The 12,223-nt window shown below is 40.3% G+C and overlaps 1 protein-coding gene across 6 annotated transcripts; it reads left to right on the top strand.

Annotated features, from left to right (window-relative positions):
• Positions 1-581: 581 nt before the first annotated feature.
• On the top strand, positions 582-12,190 carry eif4enif1 (eukaryotic translation initiation factor 4E nuclear import factor 1). 6 transcript variants are annotated; one of them, XM_007551531.2, is made up of 20 exons: positions 621-929; positions 1,178-1,317; positions 3,085-3,228; positions 3,311-3,384; positions 4,848-4,975; positions 5,293-5,567; positions 5,732-5,930; positions 6,019-6,176; positions 6,776-6,914; positions 7,259-7,435; positions 7,611-7,882; positions 8,431-8,502; positions 9,010-9,190; positions 9,330-9,406; positions 9,738-9,874; positions 10,588-10,663; positions 10,782-10,905; positions 10,981-11,295; positions 11,390-11,554; positions 11,675-12,190. In XM_007551531.2, the coding sequence occupies exons 3-20, from the start codon at positions 3,130-3,132 to the stop codon at positions 11,860-11,862; spliced, it is 2,856 nt and encodes a 951-aa protein (XP_007551593.1). In that variant the 5' UTR covers positions 621-929; positions 1,178-1,317; positions 3,085-3,129; the 3' UTR covers positions 11,863-12,190. The 6 variants fall into 6 exon arrangements, with proteins under 6 accessions (XP_016526944.1, XP_007551593.1, XP_007551600.1 ...); XM_007551538.2 differs by having other exon boundaries at positions 3,082-3,228; XM_016671458.1 differs by lacking the exon at positions 1,178-1,317 and having other exon boundaries at positions 582-929; positions 3,082-3,228; positions 11,429-11,554.
• The last annotated feature ends 33 nt before the right edge of the window (positions 12,191-12,223 follow it).

The following is a 12,223-nucleotide window of genomic DNA, read 5'->3' as shown; positions in this document are numbered from 1 at the left end:
TTGGAAATACTCTTTCATAGTACTTATGCATCGACTGTAAATTTATAAAATGTTAAAATATTACTTTGCAATTTTAAGGGACCAAATCCAAGAACTTCATAGCACGTGTAATGTTTCATTGTCATGGTAGTGATTTTGAATTGGATTTTAGGTAAGAAAAAGAAAGTATTTTTCTATATTTCTTCTTTTTGAGTGATCTGATCTGAATGAATTAATTAGAATTCAAAATAAACAGGAGTTAAGGTGATCAAGAAGACAAAGACGCTTTCAAATTACGTCTTTTTTAAATTTAGCGATAGAAAAACTGATTCCACAAATCACAATCTATGTCTTAATTTATTTGTAATTTTTGTAGGATAATTCAGTAGAAATTTAACCAAAGCTTGATGTTTACGAACTAGATCCCAAAGGCAAAGAAATCAAGCGAACTCTTTAGACGTCCAACATATTGCCTGTAGCGTGGTTTAGAATTACTGTAAGCTACATCATTATTGACTCAATTTTCTTTAAACCATACTCAATGGAAATATTTATTGTTATATTTCAGGTAAAAATATGCAATATGATTTAGTTGAAGCAGGCTAAAACAGTACTACCTCGAATTCTATACAGGCGCGACGGACAACATGTAATCTCTCCCAGGACCTTCTTAAAGCGGTGATTGTAGGAAAATTGCTGCTACGACTTCGAAAACAGAGAAAGAGACAGACAATAATTAGAGACTGCACAGTTTCTGTGTGAATTCTTTTCTTATTTAAACCGGTGTTATTTCGTTAAATCATCCCCTGCAGAAGTGTGTGTTGACTAAAACCACCAGAGTAGCCCGACCGGCTTGATTTGGTCCTCGCTGGGTGGGTTTTATCCCCGGCTAGTTGGTTAGCCAGCTAACTAACGTGAGCAGCCAGCGATCCACGCATCATTTAAACCCAGTAAGTGTTTTATTTTAGTTTTTCTCTTTTTTTTCTTGCCTAGACATTTTATAAATATTTATCTGCTTGTGTATTTTCTTCTACTCCCATCTGCATTAAACAAACTATATGTGTAACGCCAGTTAAACTTGGCCAACCTAATTGAGTGCTAATTCCTGGTTACTGTCATTTAGAGGGTTTTTTTTTTAGATGCGGTTTATTTTTGCTTAATCACTGATATTTCTCAAACAGTTTCTTGTAATGTCCAGACCCTACAGGGTGGTAATTATCCCCAGCTGTTCCCCTTTTCTGGTGATTGCGCTGGCACTCGTCGCTGGCTGTTGTCAATTTACTCATTAATTAGCAATCATCAACAACAAAAGTGGTCGCCAAGGACGTTTCGCTGACGGTAGATGAATCTAAATAATTCGTTTAAAGTGTTTAAGTGTTTTTCTCCCAAGTGACTTTTTAAATACTTTGTTAGTTCAAAATTGTAGTAAATATTTCAAGTTGTTCCAGGATTATGTCTGTTGACTAGAAAATAAATTGCTGGATTTTTAAATAAATATGGATATAATTAGTGGATCTCTAAAATAACAGTTAATTGTATCAAACATGGAGAAATAAATGTTGCATGAAGTTTATAATATAGGGACAAAAAAATTGCCTAGGTTAAATTGAGACACAGTGAATCAAACAAAAGCACTATGTCCATTATTCCCTACTTTATACAGATGTGGCACCAGCAAGTCTGTGCTGCTAGACTTGCTGGTGGCTCTGCAGGCTTTTCTGTTGGCCTCAGAAGACCAAAATGTTGAGTGAACTTGAGGGGAAATGCATTCTGTGGTTTCTATAATTGTTGTGATAGTTAAATATCTACAAACTACGGAACACCAAAACTAATATGAATTCAAATAACTGCAATATACTGGTTGCAATCCTTTTTTGTCTTGGGGGGGGCGGGGGGGATATTTAATAGCTGCTGGTCACAAGTACTGAATAAAGGTTTTGCGGCTTCTGGCAAATTTAATTCAGGAAGAGTACAAAGTTGGCTGTGCATAGATGGCAAAGTTACTGATTTGTGGTCTAGAGGAAAGAGGCTGAAATTCCCAGTGAAGGAAATGATGGTAAGCACTTAAGATGGGGCTCATTTTCAGCTGTGCGAGTTAAGCCAAGATTCAAAAGTCAGATTTATTGACCGTTTCCATTAGTTTCTTCCTGTCCTTGAAAGAGATCACCATGCCAAGACATCAGGAATAAAACCAAATTAAAATATTGATTTTAACTGCCATAGTGGTCTGTGTGAAAGATGAACACTTTCTACCAGCACAATAAATACTGATTCTTTTCTTTCTTTTTTTTTTTTTGCACACTACTTCAGAGTGTACCGTAACTTGCAGTTGAATTGGTGATAGTCCCCCCCCAAAAATTCATTAACCTTCATACATTCTACAGATTGAACTTTCATTTCTTTTGCATGTGGGAGGCTGGATAATTTGTCCCTCAGTTTACCCTCAAACTTGTGAAATTGTGATCAAAAAGGAATATTCAGTACAAAAACCTTCAGCAGATGTTTTCGGTAATAATTTTAATTAATAATACATTTTGGCAATAATTTTCTCAACCAAAAGATCAAGTGCATTTGTGAAGCAAATTTTTATTTTTAGCTTTAAAAATGGTAGTGGAGAGCCTGGAGGAGTCTTTAAACAACTGGAATCCCTGTTCAAAGCCTGCCATGTCATTCTGAATCTTTTTATAGTTTTTAATGTTTTAACTTTAACAGTTTGCCAAACTGTTAAATAAAATAGTTTTTGAGGCTCAAATGTAGTGTCCTCTTCTAGATTGTGGAGCAATCTTTGTTTAGGTATGGCCAAAAAATAAATACTATATATTATTTTTGAACACTGTGTACTCAGAATCGATGTTTGTTTAGGAGGTACTTCACACATTTGGCCGTCTCTTAAAGATTAAAACTTCCAATAGTTTTAATCAGAATAGAAAATGTGACATGATTAAATTATGCATTAAGAATATCCTGCTTTTGTTAATGTGCCAGTTGATCAATCATCCGAAATCCAGCAGTTGAAACTAAAATTGCTCCTGTTGACTCACTGGAGGCAGCATACCTGTTAATTGTAGCAGGACTTTATTGATGTTGGCAACTGTCTTCCAGCAGAACCTTCTTGGGCTTGGAGCAATTTGATTCCGTCTGTCTTCCATCATGGAGAAAGATGCCAGTGAGCAGCAGAAGAATGATGAGACGGCTGTGGACCAGCCCAAGCGAAAGCAAGGAGCCACCGCTCCGTTCAGATATACCAAGGTGACACTACGGAACTGCTGCCGGTCCGAAGACGGCATCATGCAGAGATCTGCTTTAAAACTCAACTGCTCTTCTTTTTCAGGAGGAACTTCTGGATATAAAGGAACTGCCGATTTCCAACGAGCGGCCTGAATGTCTCTCTGAAAAATACGACAGGTATGATGAACATTTAATTGTGCCCTTACAGAAATCCAGCCAAACTTTTCTTTTTTTTTTTTTTGGCCTGCAAACCTTAATTTCAGTAATCTCATTCCAAGTCTTAAACACTTATTCTTGACAAGGACTGTGATTACATCCAGCTTGGCGTTTATCTGGACTACTTGGTTTGTGGCCTTGTAGAATACTTTTGTTTTGGGTTCATCAGCAATGATCCAGACATTTAGTTTCAAACTGCTTTATTATTCATGTCTCATGGATGATTGTCCTTGACTCATAAATGTTTCTCAAGGCCAGGAAACAAAGCTGCACAGACACGTACCATGCTTTGAATAGGCTTGTTCTTCAGCCTGCCCTGGAGCAAGTTTCTTATTGCCTTCAGAAAGTAATGGGGAGAATAAATCTCCCTGTAAAAGAAACGATAAGTAAATGCTCAGTTGCATTTAGAAAACTTTTGGTTTGTGATGTTTCAAATCTGCGTATCAGCTGGCCACATAACTCTCAGCTTAGCATGGTGTTCAGTTCCTTTTTTTTTTTTTTCAAACCACACAGGCTTTCTCAAACAGGTCATTGCTGTCCAACTAGGACACTTTTTGTTTTAAATTGTGGCTTCACAAGGGGAAAAAATTGCTACTTGAATTGTAAAACATTAGTTACACTGCAGTGTTTTTACTGCCTTTTTGAAAATATTAATTCAATGATATAAATGTGGGTGGCTTAAAAATAACATTTGGATTTAAGATATGGCTGTAACTGTGCAACACATGCAATTTGTTGAGGTTTTTTTTTTTAAGATTACTTTTAAATGATGACGGTGAAGTGTTATCAAGTCAAAAGTGTACATGTGATGGCTCCTTTTAAATCAAGCATAGGCTCCTCTATGAAACTCCTGTTTTTCTTCAGAAGCCAGATTTCTTTTTTGACAATTTCCTTTTAGTTGTTCTTGATGCCAGGCTGCATTTTTTTTCCTTTTTAATTTTATAAAATTAAAAAAATATATATACACATTATTTCTGAGATGTGCATCTTAATGCTGTTTGATCTTTCTTCTGAATAATTCAGACAGCATTTGAGAACAACTCTACCTGTATGAATTCACAAGTCGTGGCCTATCCTTTATTAGTCCACTTGACAGATCTTTTAAAATTGACCAGCAAACAGAAAGTCACTAATTTTACTGTTCTTTGTTTCACAAAGTAACATTTTTATTCATCTAAAATGTTTAACAGTAATGTCAAAGTTCTGTGTAATCATGCATTTCTGGTTTGACTTTGAATTAAATTTTGATCATATTTAACATGTCTTTATTGCCTTGTTTTTTGTTTGTTTTCTTTGTGCTGAATTTGTATTGAACCTAAACTATCTACATTTACATGCAGACGTCATGTAAATGGGTTTTCCAATATTTTTGCTAATGTTGGCTTTCAGTCCGTCGCCTTTTAATGTTTTGTTTGTTAATCCAGTGACGGCGTCTGGGACCCAGAGAAATGGCACGCCTCCCTGTACCCGACCTCAGAGAGAAACTCCCCAATCGAAGGCTTTAAGAAGGACTACATGGATGACAGAGTTCATTTGAAACGCAGAATCCCAGGTAAATAAATGCCTGATTTGACTAGTTGGTGTATTATTCGAGTTTCTAAAGTCTTGGGTCTTATCTTTCTTTGGTTTTAAACATGCACAGATTTTTAAAACTAGCTATTTAATATTTAATTTGGTTTTCAATTCATATTTTTGTATAAAACAATCAGTTTAGTCAATCTGGTTTATAATGATGAAAATCTGTTTGGCCTTTAAAAGGGTTAAAGTTTTTAACCACTTGTACTTCAATGTGGATATTGTATTTTTATTTAAATCTAGATTAACTGAGTGTTTTCTTTCTTTTTTTTTTTTTTTGCCCCATTCATTTAGATCCCCGTGAGCGGTTAAAGGAGGACGACCTGGACGTTGTACTGAGCCCACAGCGACGAAGCTTTGGCAGTGGTTGTCAAGGCAACGTTGTATCTGCATCAAACACCCGGCGCCCAATAAGCCCACTGGAAAATAAGGAAAACGAGACACTCCGCCTCGGAGGCGCTCGCAGAATTGGCAGTGGGCGCATCATCGCTGCTCGAGCCTTTGAGAGAGAAGCTCGTCCAGAGAAGGAGAGGGAGCGGGAGAGAGACTTCAAAGATAAAAGATTCAGGGTTTGTGGTTTTTCTTACTTTGTTTCCCAGAGATTAAGACGCACAGTTCATAATTGTCCATTTACTCATAAAAGTATTTAGTTTTTTTTTTGTTTTTTTTGCCTGGTTATTTGCACGACTAACTTGTGAAAACCTTATGATTCTGCATGTGTCATGTCTTGCAGAGGGAATATGGTGACAAGCGGGTGTTCAGTGAAAGAAGAAGAAACGATTCGTACGCAGAGGAGGAGCCGGAGTGGTTCTCAGCCGGCCCCACCAGCCAGTCAGAGACCATTGAGCTAATCGGATTTGACGACAAAATTCTGGAGGAGGACAGACGCAAAACAAAGCGATCGAGGAAGCAAACGGACTCTGTGAAGGAAGGCACGTCAAGCCCTGTGTTCTTGAATTTAAACATAATACAGCATGACGATATGGGTCCGATTGTCCTGTCAAATGTTTTTGCGTGCAGCAGTGGCATGCAATGGTGAACTACCCGAGGAGCAAAGTGTGGCTTTGCAGGCTGATCAAGAAGTTCCCCATCCAGATCTTCTTCCAGACCCGTCAGCTGGAGACTTTGACTTCAACGAATTCTTCAACTTGGAGAAAACCATGCCAGGACTGGCCTCTGTAAGTACCGGGGGCACTGCTCTTATCAAGGTAATGATGTCACATGAGGGGTGTTTCTGCAGCCACCTTACTGGATCTGGTTTCCTGTTCTGCAGTGTTTGGAAGTCGAGGTTTTTAAAGCCAGAATCTGTTGTTTGACACTTGTGGCTTCAATTGCATCATATGTCGATCTTCCAGTCAAATAAGTTTTTTTTTGTTTTTTTTTTTGTGTGTAGTTTTGCTTTAAAGCATCAAATGCGTCAGCCCAAGATTACTTCTGCTGCGCTGGCTTGATCTCACTGACCTTGATCTTATCTGTGGTGACTCACTAAATGGTTATTTTTGGGCTGTTGCATGCAGTTAATGAGGCTTTAAAGGTGTCACCCTTCCAAATTTATGCCCATCGTACCTTTGTTTAGAACATGTTTTAAATTAAAGCTGCTCTGTAGCGATAAAATCAGAGCTGCATACTAAGCGGTTCATTCAGGGACAGTGCCTGCCCCGTATCCTGGCACTTTTGCTGCTAGCTTGATGGGAAAACGCACTAAACGCAAGTTTCACGTTTTGTTTAGTGTGTCGTCTTTTCTCTGCATGAAAGGCTTCCTGTTTCTGTCTTTCAGATGATAGAGGACGTTTTGGGAGAAGGCCCCGTGCCGGCGAGCCGCTTCAGTCAGTGGTTTTCGAACACCCTGAGCCCATCAGGCAGCCGGTCCAGCAGTTTGAGGTCCACCCCTCATGAGGAGCTGGAAAAACTTGCAGGCAAGTGATTTGATCACCCCAGTGTGGCTTGTTTTAACCGTGTGGTTATGACCTTTAATTAACAAATCCCCTAGTGGAGTAAATGTAATGAGCTGCTGACAAATAAAACGTGGCCAGTCTGACAGCTGCATCCAGATTATTAATAAAGCAAATGGAAATTGAAGAAATTTTGTTTGTGCTGGTTACATCCATGTCTCCTCATTTGCAACAGTAGAAAGGTTGGACACCAGCTGTCTGTGTCATTGTGGATCCACAGTTCTACTGAATTTACCCATCAGAGTAAATGTTGGAACCAGTTTGCATCTAAAGGAAACTAATTTGTTCTGGACTACATCTCTTTAAAGGACTTGACCCAGGCTGCTCATCTACAAGCCAAGGCTCTGCGTCATACTTCACACCTATTCAGTCATCAGAAGGCAAGGAAAAAGTGGACATCTTGGAGCTGCTGCACAAGGCCAAAGTAGACCTGAAGCCCCTTCTGTCCACGCTGTCGGTCAACAAAGCACGGCTACGAGAAAGCAGTGAGTAACGGCTCGGTGCACATTCAAGAAACGTGGAATCAGTCAAAACTACTTTTGGACTTCCTCATACCTTTTTGTATTAATCTAGTTGCTAATAGTTGAAACTGCCTACTTTTACTTTTCAAATTTTTAAACCAGGTTTGATTTTTTTGTTTTCCTCCCCGTCTGTCCTCAGCCAACTCGGGGGTGGTGCTCTCTCTGGAGGAAGTTGAAGGGGAGATGAAGGGAATGAAGCTCGGCTCGGAGCCTCGTGTGCAGAAGGTGTCTCCTCCACAGAAGGGGAACGGCACGCCCTTCATGGCCGAGCATCTGGAGGAGGCTTTGACCGGCGGCTCTGCTAGCCGGCCGCGATCCCGTGACACGGACATGTCTGCTTTTAATAAACTGGTCAGCAGCATGAAGGCAAGTGGAACTCTGCCAACTCACCCCAAACCCAACACAAACAATGTAAGTACATCTCTTGTGTTTTCTACCAGCTCCATACTGCATGTCTAACACTACTTTTGCAGTAGATGCTGCCTGACCCAGTGAAGCTGGAGAATTACCTTTAAGCTAAAATCAGAGAACTTTAAAAGCTTTTTAAAGATGGTGGGCATAAATTTGAACCATTCTGGAGGTTACCTGCTGGGTAATTTTCATCACTGCAGTTCTTTGTGCAAGTTGCTTCAAACATGAGATTAAGTTTAAAATGAATAAGAGTTATGTAAAAGGCCATGGGAAAAATGACTCTTTAAATATAATTCAAAACCTTGGGCAGCTTGCATAGGGGACTGTTGACTCGGCTTCACGTGTGTTCACTCATCTCTGTGGCCCTGTCTTCTGTTTGGGACGTTTAAGTGAGAATTCATCTCAAATGTTCAAATATTAGACATTTATATCTGATGGTAGCTGCTCAGACCTCCCATATTCAAACATCTTATGTGATGTATGGATGTGGTGATCTGTTTTACATAATGAGGGGAAAAAAGCAACTTTAAACCTTCTGTATGTTGCAGCAACCTTCGGATCAAAGTGTGGCACCTCTCCCTGATAATGCGCCTCCTCAGCAACAGAAAAACATATTTCAGGTGTGTGTGCAATCCTCTCTAAAGTTGATCATGCATGTTTTGGATTAACATGGTCTCAAATCCTCCCAAATAAAGATTATTGTAGTTTAATATTGGGCAAAACTTTGAGAAGGCTGTGATGTTAAACTGCAAAATATGTCTAGGTAGAGGGATTGTGATATTATTCCTTTGTAAGCTCTGAGGGGGAAATTATTCTCGGTTCATTGGAGTTGTTGGAGAAACTGTTACAATGCAAAGATCTTCAGCAGAAGAAAGATGCATGCTTACTGCATATGTGCCGAGTCTGAAGAGGAATTTTGTATTCAACAATTTTAATTAAACTGAATATACTTTGTTCTGATTAGATGGTCTTGGAAAACAAACTTCATACATGTTTTCAGAAAACTGGGATGTCTCCTGTAGTTGCTGGTTGATTCATGTCAATCTGCAATCCACGTCACAGAATTTGACCCACTGATCAATGTGTCTGTTGAATTAAAGTGTAACATCACTCGGGTCTCTCTGTAGGCGCTCCTTGGTGTTCGTAGCAGCTCCCCGACTCCTTTAGGCGGTCTGTTGGGAAACTCTGAGCCCTCCGTGACTCCTGGCCCTTTGCATGGTTTACTACACAAGGGCCCCTCGCCCCCTCTGTATGCACAACGGGCCCCCTCACCTGACTACTTCAATAACAGAATGCCACCTGCTGCAGGTAAGTCTGAAAGAACAGACGGATATTACTTGAACTTTCAAAGTTTGGTGTTCTAAATAATTATTCAGGCTTACTTGTTGTGGTTTTATTAAGTGTTTGATTAAACTGGACACAATTTTGTTTTTAATACTTCCTCAAGGATTTCCAGCTGGTCCTCAGTCTCTGCTACCAGAACAGTTTGACATCCACAGGTCCATCAGTCCTTCTCAGCAGCAGGTTGGTTGTTCTGGTGGCAGGAGTTTGGGATTCATTAGTGTGTATGAAGCTTCACTTTGTTCTAGGAGATGTGGAACAGGTTTTTCGAAGAACGTTCATTGATTGTAGTTTTCATATCATGTTGGTTTTAATTATGGACCTGAATTTATTTTTTTTAGTGGCTTTTCATTAATGTTTACTCACTTGCATTATTGATCTGTTTTATAAAATCAGAATCACTTTAATCTTTGCCATATAAATATACTTGGTACAAAGTCACCTTGTCAAGAAAAGTCTCCATATTGTGATAGTTTTTTGTTTAAAGATGGGGTTATGCAACTTGTTTCCCCAGATGAGGGCGCTCTCACTACCTGTAAATCAAGCTGATCTGGAAGTCCTAGCTCTCCAGCAGGACCTTGCTCTCCATGGCCACCCTTCATTTCAGTCAGGCTACAACAAACACCTGCAGGACAGATCCTTCAGAAATAGGCAAGTATTTTAATTTGGCTTGAATATGTGATTTATTGCTTTTTCTTAACCTAATGTTATGGTAATCATCTTAAATATTTTTCTCTGTAGCAAAAGCACTGTGCAGTCATTAGCCCACTGAGCTAATGATCATATGATTTTGTGCATGTTTTCTAACTCCAGTTTGTATAAATGTGAAGGCAAATATCAAACACATGTGTAGTGGGAAATCTGTGGTCTAAAAATTTAAACCTTTATATCAAGGTGTGTGTACAGTTATTAGGCAGCTCATGTGCTTCAGGGACAATGAGCCAAAAAGACTTTAACGGATTCTGAAATGTAGGAATTGGGTAAGGTTTTTCAGAGGAATCCAGCTCACAGACTTTATGGTGTGATCCCAGAACTATATTATTTGTTACAAATGGTGAGCAGCATCTCAAATGTGTTGAAGGCAAAAAAATCCCCACAAAAATTAAAGTCCAAAGATTGGGGAAGAATAAACCCAAAACTAGAATGAGCCCGTTCTCTTCTGGTGCCGTCGCATAACCCGTCTTTGGTGCCCAACAACAAGGTGGAGGTCAGATGAAGAAAGTCGTAAAAGTGAAAGAATAACCTCCTTTGTTTCAAGTTTATTGATGTTTTGGCTTGACTGAGAGCATTGTAGTTCAAAATTAAAATGAACTTGCCTAATTTGTAAATACAGCATATGACTTAAATGCCTGCATGATCAATAGGCCTCAGCGGGTAAATCGCTCCCCTGGACCTCAGCCTGCTGGAAGAACCTCCCCAGGAAACGCAGTTACTAGCATGGTGAGCATTGACTCTTTGGTGAAGAGCTTTTTTTTCTTTTCTTTTTTTTTACTTGCCTGTAAATCAGTGAAAAGTATGTACTCATAATTTTACTATATTTTATGCCTTTCAATTGCAGTTATCCCCATCGTTTACACCCACATCTGTGATCCGTAAAATGTACGCAACGAAAGAGAAAAGCAAGGACGAGCAGTCGAGTCGTCCAGAGACTAAAGAGGAAGCGACCACAAACTCTCAAGATGGTACAGAGCAGCTGCTTGCCCACGCTTTGTCCTGCTAACAGTGATGTGATGCTAAAGGTTTTTCTGTGCTTTCAGGCAGTAGCTCTCCAAACCACCTACTGGGGTCAGTGGACGGAAATGTCTCGCAGTCTGTGGGAGCAAAGATCAGTCCTCAAACCATGCAAAGTAAAGACCAGGAGCGTCTGAGACCTGGTTCCACCGGACACCACATGACTCCGATGGCACCTCCAGGTCCGTCTTCGTCTTTCCCTAGTCCCATCTACCCGGTACCACTGCTGTCCCATGTCCCCATGGTGCGCCCCCCTCCTCAGCTCCACCCAAACGTGGTTCAGAGAATGCTAGCACAGGGGATCCCGCCCCAGCAGCTCGGACCTGCCCTCATGCAAGCAGGTTAGTGGTTTCTACCGGCCCAACACTGGTGTTATTTCTGTTTAATCACTTTTGGACTTGATGTTTATAAACTGCTTTTGGTTGCACTCACAAGGTATATTTCCACCACATGTTGACCTTGCACAACTTCAAGGCTTACCTCCGGCCTTGCTGGGACAGCCACTGTACCCACTGAGTGCAACAGGACTTCTACCTCCCAGAGCAAATGCTCCCATGCAGTTAGCGGTCATGCAGCAGCAGCTTCAAGGGCAGAGACCAAGTAAGTTTAGAAGTCGTATGTGGTAAAACGTGTCCAAGATTCTCTGGTTCTGGTTCATTTTTCTGAAAGTCTGCAAAACATGAAGCTCTAAAGCATTAAATCCTTTTCTCCTTGTTGCAGTGCATCCCGGTGTACCAGGCGCTCCGTCTCAGAACCAAGGGCTCCACCGGACAAACGGCTCTCAGCGACACGGGGCCAGCCCCCCTCTGGGCCTGGCTAAGTGGTTTGGATCGGACGTGCTAGAGCAGCCACTGCCCTCCATGCCAGCTAAAGTCATCAGTGTGGATGAACTGGAGTTCCACCCATAATGAAAATGCATTATTAGCTGGAAAATGAGTTTTCCCTCTGCCCATCGCCACCTCCTGCTTACCATGACAATGTGAACTTTAATTTGAAAGATGGCGCATAGTGGGACATTGTAACAATGTTTTGTTTGAACAGATGAGTGGAGGTTTATGTTGCCAGCTTTTTTTTTTTTCTATTAGTAAATAATGTAAAGGCTCAATTGTACAGACCATGAGAGAATCTTATTCTGTGTATATAGCTGTAGGTTTTTTTTTTTTTTTTGGTTCTTCCTTTTTCCCCCTCCTGATCTTGGGAGGTGTGAAATAGTCCTGTTGTCGAACTTGAATTGGGGATACGAATCCGGTAGCATTCCTTTCTGGTGTC

Source organism: Poecilia formosa, unplaced genomic scaffold (assembly GCF_000485575.1).
Source record: "Poecilia formosa unplaced genomic scaffold, Poecilia_formosa-5.1.2 Scaffold2, whole genome shotgun sequence".
Taxonomy (NCBI): Eukaryota; Metazoa; Chordata; class Actinopteri; order Cyprinodontiformes; family Poeciliidae; genus Poecilia; species Poecilia formosa.
The sequence above is the reverse complement of the archived record's forward strand: the minus strand, read 5'-3'. Positions and strand labels throughout refer to the sequence as shown.

What these genes read in the sequence shown, in the direction of transcription:
- eif4enif1 (XM_007551552.2), top strand. Translation starts at nt 3,130, where the DNA reads ATGGAGAAAGATGCCAGTGAGCAGCAGAAGAATGATGAGACGGCTGTG. An exon ending in TTTGAAACGCAGAATCCCAG is followed by an intron (nt 4,976 to 5,292) that starts GTAAATAAATGC and finishes CCATTCATTTAG; the next exon opens with ATCCCCGTGAGCGGTTAAAG. An exon ending in TCAAAGATAAAAGATTCAGG is followed by an intron (nt 5,568 to 5,731) that starts GTTTGTGGTTTT and finishes CATGTCTTGCAG; the next exon opens with AGGGAATATGGTGACAAGCG.